Raw genomic sequence first — 13,374 nt, forward strand, 5'->3', positions numbered from 1 at the left:
CCATCAGGTTTTAGCAATAATGTGCAAATAGCATGATGTAAGGGCTGCAAAAAGATAATTCAAGGAGTAAGCCTGAAGACTGGCTACTCCTCCTTTACTTCATAATCTTCAGTTGTAATGGAGGCAGATGGAGTTTCTGGGAATTGTTCTGAATGCTGCTGAAGAATATCAGATTGCAAAGACTGAATTGGCTTAATTCATTAAGTATTATTCAGGTTATCAGTATCTGCTGGCAATTGATTAAAACATTCACTGTGTCCTCATTTATTTTTAAGTGCAGACTGGGTAGACTCTTTGCTTTGTCGCTTAATAGCAACCTCCACTTTACTGCTTCTGAATTTTCCTGTTTTAAATTCAGAATACTGTTATTTTATATATATTTATACACATACAAAACATAGACAGAACAAGTTATGCTGTATTTTGGATTCTGTCTAAAATGTTTTATCAGACTTGAAAGTAAGGCTGTTCTTCATTTGATTTCTTCTTTTTTTGGGTGGGCATAAGGTGTGTACTGTGAAGGAATATATTTAGAACAATTTGAGGCAATATGAAATAATATAATTGGATATATGCATGAGAATGGAGAAAGGTTCAACAAAATGGATCTATATACGTATCATAACCATATATGTTTTAAAAATGATATTCATGATATCATTTGTGAAAATGCCTATTGATTTACTTATACTGCAGTCCTGTACCAGTTTATTTGAAACTAAATTTATAGAGTTAATGGACAAATTCCCTGTTAAAAATATATAGAATTGTGATCTTAACTTTATGAAACATCTATCAAATCTCATTCAAGTCAAGTATATTTTACATATGGAGTATTATATGATTCTTTGAAAAATGAATAGATTTTAGAAGAACTATTATTGTATGGGTAAGCACATTTGATGATAAGATCAACAGGTCAGTATAATATATTAAAACTTTCATCATGCAAGAATGCCCGGCCAGCTATTTCTAAGAATCTCAAAAATAGGACATTGAGGATATTTAAGCATAATTGCTGTATGCGTGAATAAGACCTGTACCGTGGGAATTCCTCTGAGAAAATAACTATTGGAAGTAAAATGAAAGACGTCATTATAGGATTAATCAAACTGGATAATTGAAGGGAGAAAATATTTATTTACCACATTTCTAGGACACCCAGACAACTCTGGAAAGCTTTACAAACTAAAAACACAATAAAATATAAAACAATATAAAACCAAGCATAACACCCCCCCAGGTATACGGAGGAAACCGCCAAGAGGCACAACATACAATCACGACATCCATCACTAAAAGAGGACTTGCCCATCCTGCATAACCCCAGGCCTAAAGACATAGCAAAGTTTTTAGAGATACGTTGAAAGCTGGTAAGGGAGGTGAGTATGACACTTGGCAACCAGTGAAATTCACATAGTAGGAGCTAAGAAATATCCTTAGAACCAGGAAGACCAAAAACCCAGACTTGTTAGGGTTGAGCACAACCTTGTTCATCCTCATCCATATCTCAACAGCTTCCCATGCACTTGGAGAAGTTTGGATAGCATTGCTTGGTTTGCTAGTGATTGAGCTTATAACTGGGTACTATCTATATACTGATGATACCTGACCCCCAACTGATGACCACAGGTAGAAGTTAAACAGGAGGGGCAAGAGTATTGAACCCTGAGCCACTCCACAAAATTAGGACTTTGGAAGTCAATCTCCCCTCTCCTATCAATACCCACTATAACCATTCACAGAGAAAGAAGGAGTACCACTATAACACTGTGTCCCCCATTTCCATATCCTGCAGCTGGTTCATAAGGATAGGCAGACTGGTGTTAGCAAAAGCCCCAGTTGACCTAGGAGGTTGTTTATAGCATCACCATTCTAGCCTTCCCAGAACTCATCAAGTTCTGTTTCAGTTTCTATGTCCCAACCTGAAACCTAACTGAAGAGTCCAGATAATATAAGGTGGTTGGAAATTGGGTGAAATTTTCCAGGAAGCTTGGAGTTAGCAATATCTTAACAAGGGGAAGTACTACACTCCTTGGCACATGGGACCACACCATCTTTTGGATGTAAATGCCACCAAATGGATTCAACCACCTATCCCCTCTGAAGCAAGCCTTCAGAAAGCATGGAAGCAAGGCAAGGCAAGAAATAGGTAATTGGGTTGACAAGCCTTAAGAGTTCATCTATTTCCTCAGAAGTCACAGGACCAAACCTGTTCCTCTTAACTGGGCCAGTTCATGCTTCCATCACCTCATTTGTATCTGCCTGGTTAAAGTTCAACTTGAACAAATCTGAGTGATTTAATCTACTGGATACCTAGATTATTCTTCCAGGGGCCCAAAAGATGGTCTTTTGATTCATCCATGCCTATTAAAAAGTGAGATAACCAAAACGGGCAGTGATCTGTTAATAGAAGATATGACAAGGGAAGAAAAATAACTATATATATTTCATCACTCTTATTACTACGATGTTATCCTTAATATGGGTTACTCCATGTGCTTTGTTGAATTTGCTCTCCATTTTCCTCTAATAGTGTTCTAATGTCTTCTGAAGACGCTTTTCTGGAGTTTCAGCTCCTGGAGTTCCTCAGAGTACCAAAGAACCTCATAGGAACAATTTAATCTAAGGCTTCAGTCATCCTCCATGACTTCCATAGACAATTCATCAGATCCTTGGGCAAAACCTCAAATACTATTTGAAACGTTAATGAGTTCATTGGGTGATTTGGGTGGACTGATTGAATAGGCCCTACCTCAATAAGGGGAAGGGGAGCACTAAAAAGAAACCAAAGGATTATCTGACTGTGTTACAGAATTGAAAGTGATGTCTTTAGATCAATTTCCAACTGTCCTGAAATAAAAATTAGAATCTCTGTGATCTCTGTCAAGGATTAGTCCATCAATAATTTGGCACAGGTCCATGGCTGCCTTGATGGCCATGGACTCAATACTCTCAGGAGCAACTATGGTTCTTGAAGATTGAACTGCAAGCTAGCCATGAAATCCAGTAGCTCAGGCAGGGATGTCACCGTGCAACAGAGAGGCGAATGAAGCAGTAATAAACCTAACTGCTTCCTGGAATTCAGCAAATACAAATCCTTTGTATATGTTGTACCAATATTAATATTAATAACAAGAAGTATGCAAAATTACCCATATCTAGCATCCGATATTAATTTATTGTAACTACATTGTGAATTTGAATGCTTATCTTGTACAAAGAATAGAATAGAATAGAATAGAACAGAATAGAATAGAACAGAATAGAATAAAATAGAACAGAATAGAACAGAACAGAATAGAATAGAATAGAATAGAATAGAATAGAATAGAATAGAATTTTTTATTGGCCAAGTGTGATTAGACACACAAGGAATTTGTCTTGGAGCATATGCTCTCAGTGTACATAAAAGAAAAGATACCTTCATCAAGGTAAGTAAGTTAAAAATTGGAAATTTCAAATTAATATGAAATTAATTTGAAACCCAATTCGAACTATAAAAATATTATTATTATTATAAAAAGCCTATTTCTTTGATTAGTATTCTTACAGAATGACTAATGTGTAACATATTGGTTTTAGTGTACAGGTTACAGAACTACATCAATTAGTAATTTAGTGCTCTCATACTGACCGTGAATTGTTGTGTAGCTTATTTACATACAGGTTTATAATAGCATGCTCATCAACCACCGGATTGTCTATATTTATACTCTCAAGTAACCTGAATGAGTCAAACAATGAAACCTCATTAACAGGATGTATATGCAGAAATACACCTTGGGATATATATGATGGGGATTTAATGCATCCAATTCAGTTCCACTGAATAGACAACTGCCTTTAAATAACAAAGTATAAACATGTAATTCAAGTTAAGAAGACCTAGGAATAAAAATAATTAGAAGTTACTACTAGTTATATCACTGAGTGAGAGGAAATATTCTTAAGTGTAAAAAAATCCCAACAATTAATATATCATATCATAGGGTATCAGTTGACACTCATTCAACTTACAAAAGGATTTTGCCATTGTAAGAGATTTGTAAAGCCACAATATTTAAGGAAGGGTGACTTGCATGCTCTTCACTGAAATTCAAATAAGCAAATTAAACACACAGCACGTTGTCTAAGATTATTTCTTTATATGCCTTTATGCAGTATTATTACTGTGTTTATGATCGAATCACAAAGGAGTGTTATACAACCAATGTGGTTCTGGGCAAAGTAACAAATACAGCTTATAATACTAAACTATATGGCACACACATCTATATCACTCTTAAGAATTCATACAGGAGAAGAGGATGAGGAAAGAAAAAAATCTAATAAGGAATAAACATAGCTCTATTTTTTTCTGCTTTCAATATAACTACCATCGTTTTCATTTTTAAAAAAATACAATGATGGGCTGTAACTTCAATGGTTTTCAAAATTTTCAGCAAGTTGATGGAGAAGAGGTTATCCGTATTAAGTTCAACTTGTACCTCCAAGGACAGGGAATCACTGAATACACATAGTCTTCAACTTACAATCATAATGGAGGCCAAAATTTGCATTGTCAATCAAGATAGTTATTAACTGATTTTTGCCCCATTTTATAACCTTTCTTGCTACAGCTGTTAAGTGAATCACTACAGTTTGTTTAGTTAGTAATATGTTCGTTAAGTGAATCTGGCTTTGCTTGTCAGAATGTTGCAAAAGATAATCACATGATGTGTCATAAACACATGCCAGTTGCAAAGCGTTCAAATTTTGATCATGTGACCATGGGGATGCTACAACTATCATAAGTGTGAAAAACAAAAATAAACCACTGCTTTCAATGCTACTGTAACTTTGAATGGATGAATGATTGTAAATCAAGGACTACCTATAGTGGGGCACTAACAGCATATCAGGGAAAATATTTGTTTTTTGCTGTGTTTTTAAATTTTAAAGCAGCACTGTTGGACTTCATATATCCGTCTGTTCTTTTTTATGTTTATATGAGTTTTGAACAATCTATTCAACATATATTAGTTCAATCTATTTGAACTGGAAAAATTTAAAAACAGTAACAAAAAATGTGAAGCAATATCACCTCAGTTTCATATTCTAACTTTTATTGATTATAAGAAACTAGCAACTTTTTAATATGGAAAAGTTATCACAAAATTAAACAATCATGTGTCAACAAATGGAATCTTCTGGACCTCATTATAAAATAAAAATTAAGGAATGAAGAAATTCTTGCTGAATGTGTTTGGTGTTGGCGAACTTGCTCTTATGATAGTTCTTAGTTGCCTTTATTTAGCTATCAATGTTTAACCCAGAATTGCCTTTCTATAACACCCTTATCCTTGACTGTTGGTTTGTGCAAGACTGTTCATATTCATGTAGAGGCCAAATGTGCCTATAATATATGAATTAATAAAACTCTCAATCTTCCAAACGTGAATAGAAATCAGTTTCTTCTCCAGAAGGTGACAAACGTGAACAAAGTACTTTCCTACTCTAGATCATGGTTGTCAAATTCATGGCCCGCAGGCCGGATGTGTCACGGGCTGGCCATGCCCACCCCGTTTTTGCGAAGGGGAAAAAAAGTCACGATATGTCACGTTACCACGTGACAACACAAATTTGACACTCCTGCTCTAGTTTGTATGCTTAATTATTAACATTTTTTATGCAGTCACCTATTTGTATATGAAATCAATGACAGTGAAATAAATCTTAAGAGTGATTTGCAACATTATACTCTGATCAGAGCTGGATAAAATAAACTGCTCTGCATATTCTAAAAACAATAGATTAAGACAGAAGATATTCCCACTGCATGATTTTCTCTTTTTCCTAATTAAAACAATCAAGGCATTAAGTGCATGAATGTGAACTAGGAGTAGGTAAAAGAATTAAATCTGATAGATCTTTCAGTATATCGCCATATGTTTCTTGGTTTTTAGTATCTACTATTTCTATGGATATTGATCAATCTATCCCATGGAAGTTGCAGCATTAAACTGACGAAAGGTATGTTATTGCTGCATGTTAGGAACCTGCCTCCTACACTTAATTTCCTCAGCTTTTGGGCCACTTGTGTGGGAATCTCCTTTTGGTTGTGGTCATCATTTCATGATTTTCATTTTATATTCCTATTTATATAGTGTGTATTTTAGCATTCTGTATTTTTAATGATTTGTTTTTGTTGTTTTATACCAAAAAAGTAATGTCATCAAGCAACCTTATAAATCTAGTAATAAAAAAGAAATTAAAAAATGAATCATCTCAGATAGACTTAAGTAGATCCCCTATTGTGATTTACATCACTAGATTATATGTTTGTTCATAAATTATTTTATTCATTAATTTGCATAAATCTATTTTATGCATTATTTATTAAAGGAAATCTGCACAAATAGTTACATTTAAATGAGTTTTTAAAATGTATTTGAAAGTATGTTCTTTCAAGATACCACATTTGACATAATTTTGAGCTAAGTACTCTGGGTCTAATAGATCAGAAAAATGTAAACTCTACTAATTGCTACATTCCATTGGGTTGGAAATGCAGCTGAGGACCACTCAAAATGGAAATCATAAACATTGAATTTCTTAGTCATCTTTAATTCCTGATCACTATTCTTTAAAAATATTTCTAAGTATTTAAGGTGCAGCAAACATAACTTCAGTGAAAAGAAAACATATTTAAGTTCTTTATATCCTTCTCCATCTTTGGGTATATAAGTTCAGAGAAGGCTTTCTGATATTTTATATCTCTGTGAGTTTAAATCAAGAAACTGGGGTTTCAGTCTTCTCTAAAAATCATATTTTCAAATCATTGTTTGAAATGCTGGTTAAAAGCTCTTAAAATATAATTTTCCGTTGTGAATGTCATAGGAAACTGGTTTAACAAACGAGGTTTCTTCCTAATGTGGGCATTTCAGAGATGGAGGGAGTATTTGAATCTTTTAATCTTATATCTTATTAATCTTATATAATATCAGTTTAATTAATATTAAAACAGGCATACACCTTTATCCAGCTACATTATTTAACATACAATGCTTGGCATTTGGATATTTGCAGGATCACACTATCTAATCTTCATCCCTCCACCCAGCAGAGTTGTCTATGAGGAAAAAAACCCCAGCTGCTTGTTATTTTCCTCTTCAGAAAAAGTGAGGGAGGCCAAAATGTAGCGATCCTCTTTCTTGGCAGAAACTCTTTGAAGTAGTCTCCAGGTCGAACTAAAATCTGCCCACTTGGATTTCATTGAGAAAAAAATGTCAAAACTGAGTTATTCCGCAGAACATCTGTGGAGTGACTGGATGCCATCTAGACTGAATGCAAGTTTGGGATTTTTTTGGATGTTTAGATATTTTTTTAATTTATTTTACTTATTTATTTTTGTCACAACAATATATGTAAGTATCATACAGAAAGGTTATATAGTATATAACGGTATATATATATAACGGTATAAGTGTATATATATATATATATATATATATATATATATATATATATATATGTTCATATATATGAACAAACGAGATGACACCTCCCACCTACCAGCCATTTGGAAACCCGCCCTTATTGACAAACAAGTCCCTAACACGAGGAATGACACCAGACCCACACTCACAAGGTCCACACAGGATGTCACCACCGCACATCCACCCAGAAAGCAGACCCAAACCCACACTGATCATGAAGCACGACCAAGGACCAGAAGCCAGACCGCAGCTGCAACATTAGCCATTTCAAACCCTCCAATCCATTCATGCAGCAGACTGACACCCACTATGAAGATGTAGCACGACCACAAAGCCAAACAACAGCTATGCAGCTCACCAGCTCAAATCCCCTGCAGCACAGACTAGACTGAGCACAACCAAGCCCCCACCAACACAGGACACACCCCAGCCAATCAGAGCACAGAAAAACCCCCATCCAATCAGAGCACAGCCAAGCTCCCACCCAATCAGTTCAAACCCCCACTAGCAGTTAAAAGGAAGAAACAGCTGCGATCACACATTGCTCCCAGAAGCACGAAGCTGAAGCCTGAAGATGACGAATGAGACTTCGTCGAAACGTCGCCAAGACACTTCCAATTTTACACGGGAGAAAACCCGAACAACCAAAGACCTATATATATATATATATATATATGAAGAAGAAAAGAAAAACAATAGGACAGGAACGGTAGGCACGTTTGTGCGCTTATGCACGCCCCTTATGGTCCTCTTAGGAATGGGGTGAGGTCAATAGTAGAAAGTTTTTGGTTAAAGCTTTTAGGATTATGAGAAGAGACCACAGAGTCAGGTAAAGTATTCCAAGCACTGATGATTCTGTTACAGAAGTCATATTTTCTGCAATCTAGATTAAAGCGGTTGACATTAAGTTTAAATCTATTGGTTGCTCTTGTATTATTGCAATTAAAGCTGAAGTAGTCTTTGACAGGAAGGACATTACAATAGATGATTCTATGAGTTAAACTTAGGTCTTGTTGAAGGCGACGGAGTTCCAAGTTTTCCAAGCCCAGGATTTCAAGTCTAGTGGGATAAGGTATTTTGTTGTTTACAGAGGAATGGAGAACTCTTCTTGTAAAATATTTCTGGACACGTTCAATTGTATTGATGTCAGAGATATGGTGAGGGTTCCAAACAGGTGAGCTGTATTCTAGAATTGGTCTAGCAAATGTTTTATATGCTCTGGTTAGTAGTGTAGTGTTTTTGGAAAAGAAGCTACGCAAGATTAGGTTTACAACTCTTAGAGCCTTTTTTGCTATGTATTTGCAGTGGGCTTTGGCACTTAGATCATTTGACATGAAAACTCCAAGGTCTTTAACGGGGGTCATCTGTAAGGTAATGTCCATCAAGTATGTACTTAGTGTTTGGGTTCTTTTTTCCTATATGTAAGACTGAGCATTTGCTGGTTGAGATTTGGAGTTGCCAAGTTTTAGACCAAGCGGTTAGATGATCAAGGTCTTTTTGAATGATAGATGTATTATCAGTGGTGTTAAATAGTTTGACATCGTCAGCAAAGAGAACACAATTACTTGAGATATGGTCACAAAGATCATTAATGTATAGTATGAAGAGTGTTGGTCCAAGGACGCTGCCTTGAGGAACGCCACTCTTGACAGGAACAGGATTTGATAGAGCATTGCCAATTTTGACCACTTGTTGTCTGTTAGACAGAAAAGCAGATATCCATTTGTGAAGGGGTCCTGAAATGCCATAGGATTTTAGTTTTAGGAGAAGTTTATCGTGTACTACTGAGTCAAAAGCTTTGCAGAAGTCTATGTAGATTGCATCTATTGTTTTGCCTTGATCAAGATTTGTAGTCCATATGTTTTTACAGTGGAGAAGTTGTAAGTTGCATGATAATTTTTTCCTGAAACCAAATTGTTTATTGGAGAGTAGGTTGTTTGCTTCTAAGTGTGAGGTAATGGATTGGTTGATGATTGATTCCATGACTTTGCAGGTGACGCAGCATAGAGAGATTGGTCTGTAATTTTCGACTAAGCTGGGGTCTCCTTTTTTGAAGATAGGGATGACTGTGGCCAGTGACCAAAGTTTGGGAAGGGAACTGGTAGTGAAAGCTTTATCAAAGATTATGCTTAGGGGTTCTGCTAAATTAGTGGAAAGTTTTTTTAAGAAGGAGGCACATAGTCCATTGGGTCCAATAGATAGTGATGGTTTTATGTTATGAAGAGCTTTTCCAACATTTTCTTCTGTGAAGTCTATATGAGTTAAGTCATCATGTTCATTGCTGGTACGTTTGTGGAATGTTGGATATGTGTCATCGCTGTTAACAAAAACTGAGCCAAAGAATATGTTGAAGAGGTTGGCTTTAACTGTTTCGTCATTGCATTCTTTATTGTTAGAATCTTTTAGTGGTGGGATGGATCTTGTGTCTTTAAGTTTATTGTTAACAAAATTATAAAAGGCACGATTGGAATTTGTGCGCAGAAGGTCCTCTTCTTGTTTGGTGTGGTAATTTGTGCATTCAGTTTTTATTTGGTTGCATATATTTCTGTAGCGGTTTTTGAAATTTGCTACAAAGCCTTTTTTGTTTCTTTTCCAGAGGGATTTTTTTTTGATTGAAGCTTTTTTATTGATATGGGTAGTTTGCTTTTCCTGATCATGGTTGTCATTTGTGGTACATATAGTTTAATGACTCTATTGATTTCAAGTAGGAAAACTCTTGAATATGGCCAGTGTTATTCCAAGGCAATCTGAATTCTTCCTTGTCATCAGTGATGAATGAAAAGGCTGAACTATTTTGTTTTCTTTGTTTATATTTAAAGCAAATACAGAAGCCCTGGAGCTTCATTTAACTTTTTTGAGGAGGTAACAAGAGATGCAGCATGCAAACCAATATTTAAAAGTGGTGAGTTCATCATTGGTCAAACTGGAATTTTTAGTGGAATTCCCATTTCCTCCACCCCCACCCCCATAGAGGATTTTTCTATACAAAATCTATTTCAGGGTTTTCAGTAGTTTCCATTTTAAAAAAAGAAGTTCAGTATTTGCATCAGCCTTGGAAGTACAAATTACCAAACTTATTTTAAACAACAACAAAAAAAATTAAAAGGTTCCAATGCTTACTTTGTACTATCTTTTCATAGTAATCTTTGAAATTAAAATAAAAAAAATTCCTGCATTTAATTATATGCAGTGTATTTAAAAAAAACCCTCTCACCTTCTGTTTGTGAAAGGGCTTCCTGAGGGAACAGAGTGGGAGAATAGTGTGTCATTCATGCTGGTGACCGGTCTAGGAGGCCTTGAAAGAAAATAGAAAGTCAAAAAATGTCTTGTTTGTAAACAGGGCATGAAATAAAAAATTTAAACGTAAGTGCATGTGATTAGTCAATAATATCGCAGAATGTCCTGCAGCTATACTCTTCTTCTACATTAATAATGCAAAAGTTTAAATTTTGTATTTTTTACATACACATTTTTTAATGTTAGAAATACATTCTTTTCAAGTCATCCATGGAAATTTTCTGCAGCCTTCTGTCTTTGCTTTGTTCTTCCTTCTTTGATAGTTTTTCCAAAGAAGCTCAGAGAAGGGTTTGATAAATTAGAAATACTTAATCTCTTCAAAAGACATTAAGTTATTTGACATAAAATTTGTCCATTTTTGAATGGCCAAATAGGTCTACTTTGAACTCCTAAACAGGCATTCAAAAAGACAAGTACTTATCCTATAAGCCAGTGTTTCAACTTTGACAGAGTGAAGATGTGAACTGGGGAATTCTGGGAGTTGAAGTCCATATATTTTCAAGCTGCCCAGGTTGAGAAAAACTGATATAAGTATTTCCATTAAGTACCATCTCCCTCCAAATTACATCACAATTCATAAGACATCCACCCAAGAGTTATCTGCAGGGGAAACTACAGACAGTGATTTCTGTGTGAGCAAGGTTCCTGATAATATTGTATTCTTAGCCATGCAGAAATAAATATATTTCTGACTTCTTTCATATAGCAGACATCCATCACTATAATTTGAGCAAAGTTGGGGAAGACCAGAAATAGCTTATAAATTCTAAATATATGGAAAGAGCCTATAAATTTCAAATAATTGGAAATATACCTTATTTGTGACTATCAGAAAAAAAGGCTTCAAAATATACTTGAATTAACCATCTGATCTCTTCTATATTTTAAGACAGTTTATTCATACAGCAAAAAAAGAAAATAAAAATATGTACTGTAGGTATTACATGTAACTGATTAATATGTGCAATAGGAGCTATAAGGGTGGTCTTTAGTTTCTCTTCTTTAGAAAATGTAAATTACCCTTGAATAGCAGATAGTGTCAGCAGTTTTTATGAGTTTCCCAGCTAGCTCTCTTCTAATAAATAATTTAAAATTTTGCTTCTTCCTCATTAAAATGCTTGAAGGGATAATGCATTACTTACCAGGTGTCTCTTTTGCAGGCAAAATAAAGATAAGAAAACTTTATTAGTTAAATGTAATCTTGTCTTTTTAAATAGTGGAGGAACTTGTTAATATTCTGAACTTGGAAACAAAGTATTTGTAAGGACTGTATTAATTTGCCATGTTGAGGGACAACATAGTTGTTCTTGAAATGTAAATATTTCAAATGTATAGCTCAAAACTGAGAACAATTGTACATTTTTGCCATGATACTAATTTCTATCACTTTAAAGGTAAAGGTAAAGGTTCCCCTCACACATATATGCTAGTTGTTCCTGACTCTAGGGGGTGGTGCTCATCTCCATTTCAAAGCTGAAGAGCCAGCGCTGTCCGAAGATGTTTCCGTGGTCATGTGGCCAGCATGACCAAATGCCAAAGGGGCACAGAACGCTGTTACCTTCCCACCAAAGGTGGTCCCTATTTTTCTACTTGCATTTTTTATGTGCTTTCAAACTGCTAGGTTGGCAGAAGCTGAGACAAGTAACGGGAGCTCACTCCGTTACATGGCACTAGGGATTCGAACCACTGAACTGCCAACCTTTTGATCAACAAGCTCAGCATGTTAGCCACTGAGCCACCACATCCCTTATTTATCACTTTAGGAGACTTCTAATGGGAGTTTTCTTTTCATCTCCTGTGGTCTTCCATATTTTCCCAGAATCATTCCAAAAGATTCTCCAGCTCCCCACACAGATTTGTGAAATATACCATATATCTTTCTTCAAAAGCATGTTCTGTTAACACCACCCTCAGAGAGTTACATGGAACTGCTTTGTTGTTTCTAAATTGATTATGTGATGTTTATTTATTTATTTAGTCATTAAATTATTATATCCGCCCATCTCAGCCAATGAATTTGGGTGACTTATAATTCAAAAAATATATTACAATTAAAAATACTAAAAACATTTTAAAACAGTAAAAACACTAAAAAATTCTGATAATATAGATAGGAGCAAGGTATTATCATAAGGAGGTGTGTTAAATATTTAAAATTTTTGATTGTGTTTGTTGCAAAACTTTACAAACATATGACCCTAGAGCAGGGCTGTCAAACTCCTGGTCCGTGGACCGGATGTGTCACATGCTGACCACACCCAGTTTAGCGAATGGGGGAAAAAGTCTATATGTCACGTGACGCTGCGGTGATGATGTGAGTTTGACACCCCTGTCTATTGTATTAGTAGACCAGCTTCTTGGTTCATAAATTAGAGGAATAGCAAACATTTGCTTTTCAGATGTTTTGAGAAACAAAACTCCACTAACATCAGCAATAATAAATATTAGGGAAGCTGTTGTTCCTAACATCATATGGGACAACTGGAGCTACAAGGTTACATTTTTCTATCTGTAGAAATTTATATATACCAGATTTTGTAGAGATTCTGACTAATTTCACACAAAAGTCATAACACTGCTATTTTACAGCATTTGT

At 35.2% G+C, this 13,374-nt stretch overlaps 1 protein-coding gene across 18 annotated transcripts in view; it reads right to left on the reverse strand.

Moving 5' to 3' along the window:
• DTNA (dystrobrevin alpha) overlaps positions 1 to 13,374 on the reverse strand; it is a 195,291-nt gene that overhangs the window by 33,961 nt on the left and 147,956 nt on the right. For 17 of the 18 annotated variants that reach the window (XM_058175919.1, XM_058175917.1, XM_058175914.1 and 14 more), the window contains one exon: positions 10,696 to 10,776. In XM_058175919.1, the coding sequence (XP_058031902.1) occupies positions 10,696 to 10,776 (81 nt within the window). Of the gene's footprint in view, positions 1 to 3,637; positions 3,728 to 10,695; positions 10,777 to 13,374 lie in introns of all 18 variants that reach the window. The other variant, XM_058175927.1, reaches the window with a different exon arrangement.

The sequence above is a fragment of the Ahaetulla prasina genome, chromosome 3 (assembly GCF_028640845.1).
Source record: "Ahaetulla prasina isolate Xishuangbanna chromosome 3, ASM2864084v1, whole genome shotgun sequence".
In the NCBI taxonomy this organism is placed as follows: Eukaryota; Metazoa; Chordata; class Lepidosauria; order Squamata; family Colubridae; genus Ahaetulla; species Ahaetulla prasina.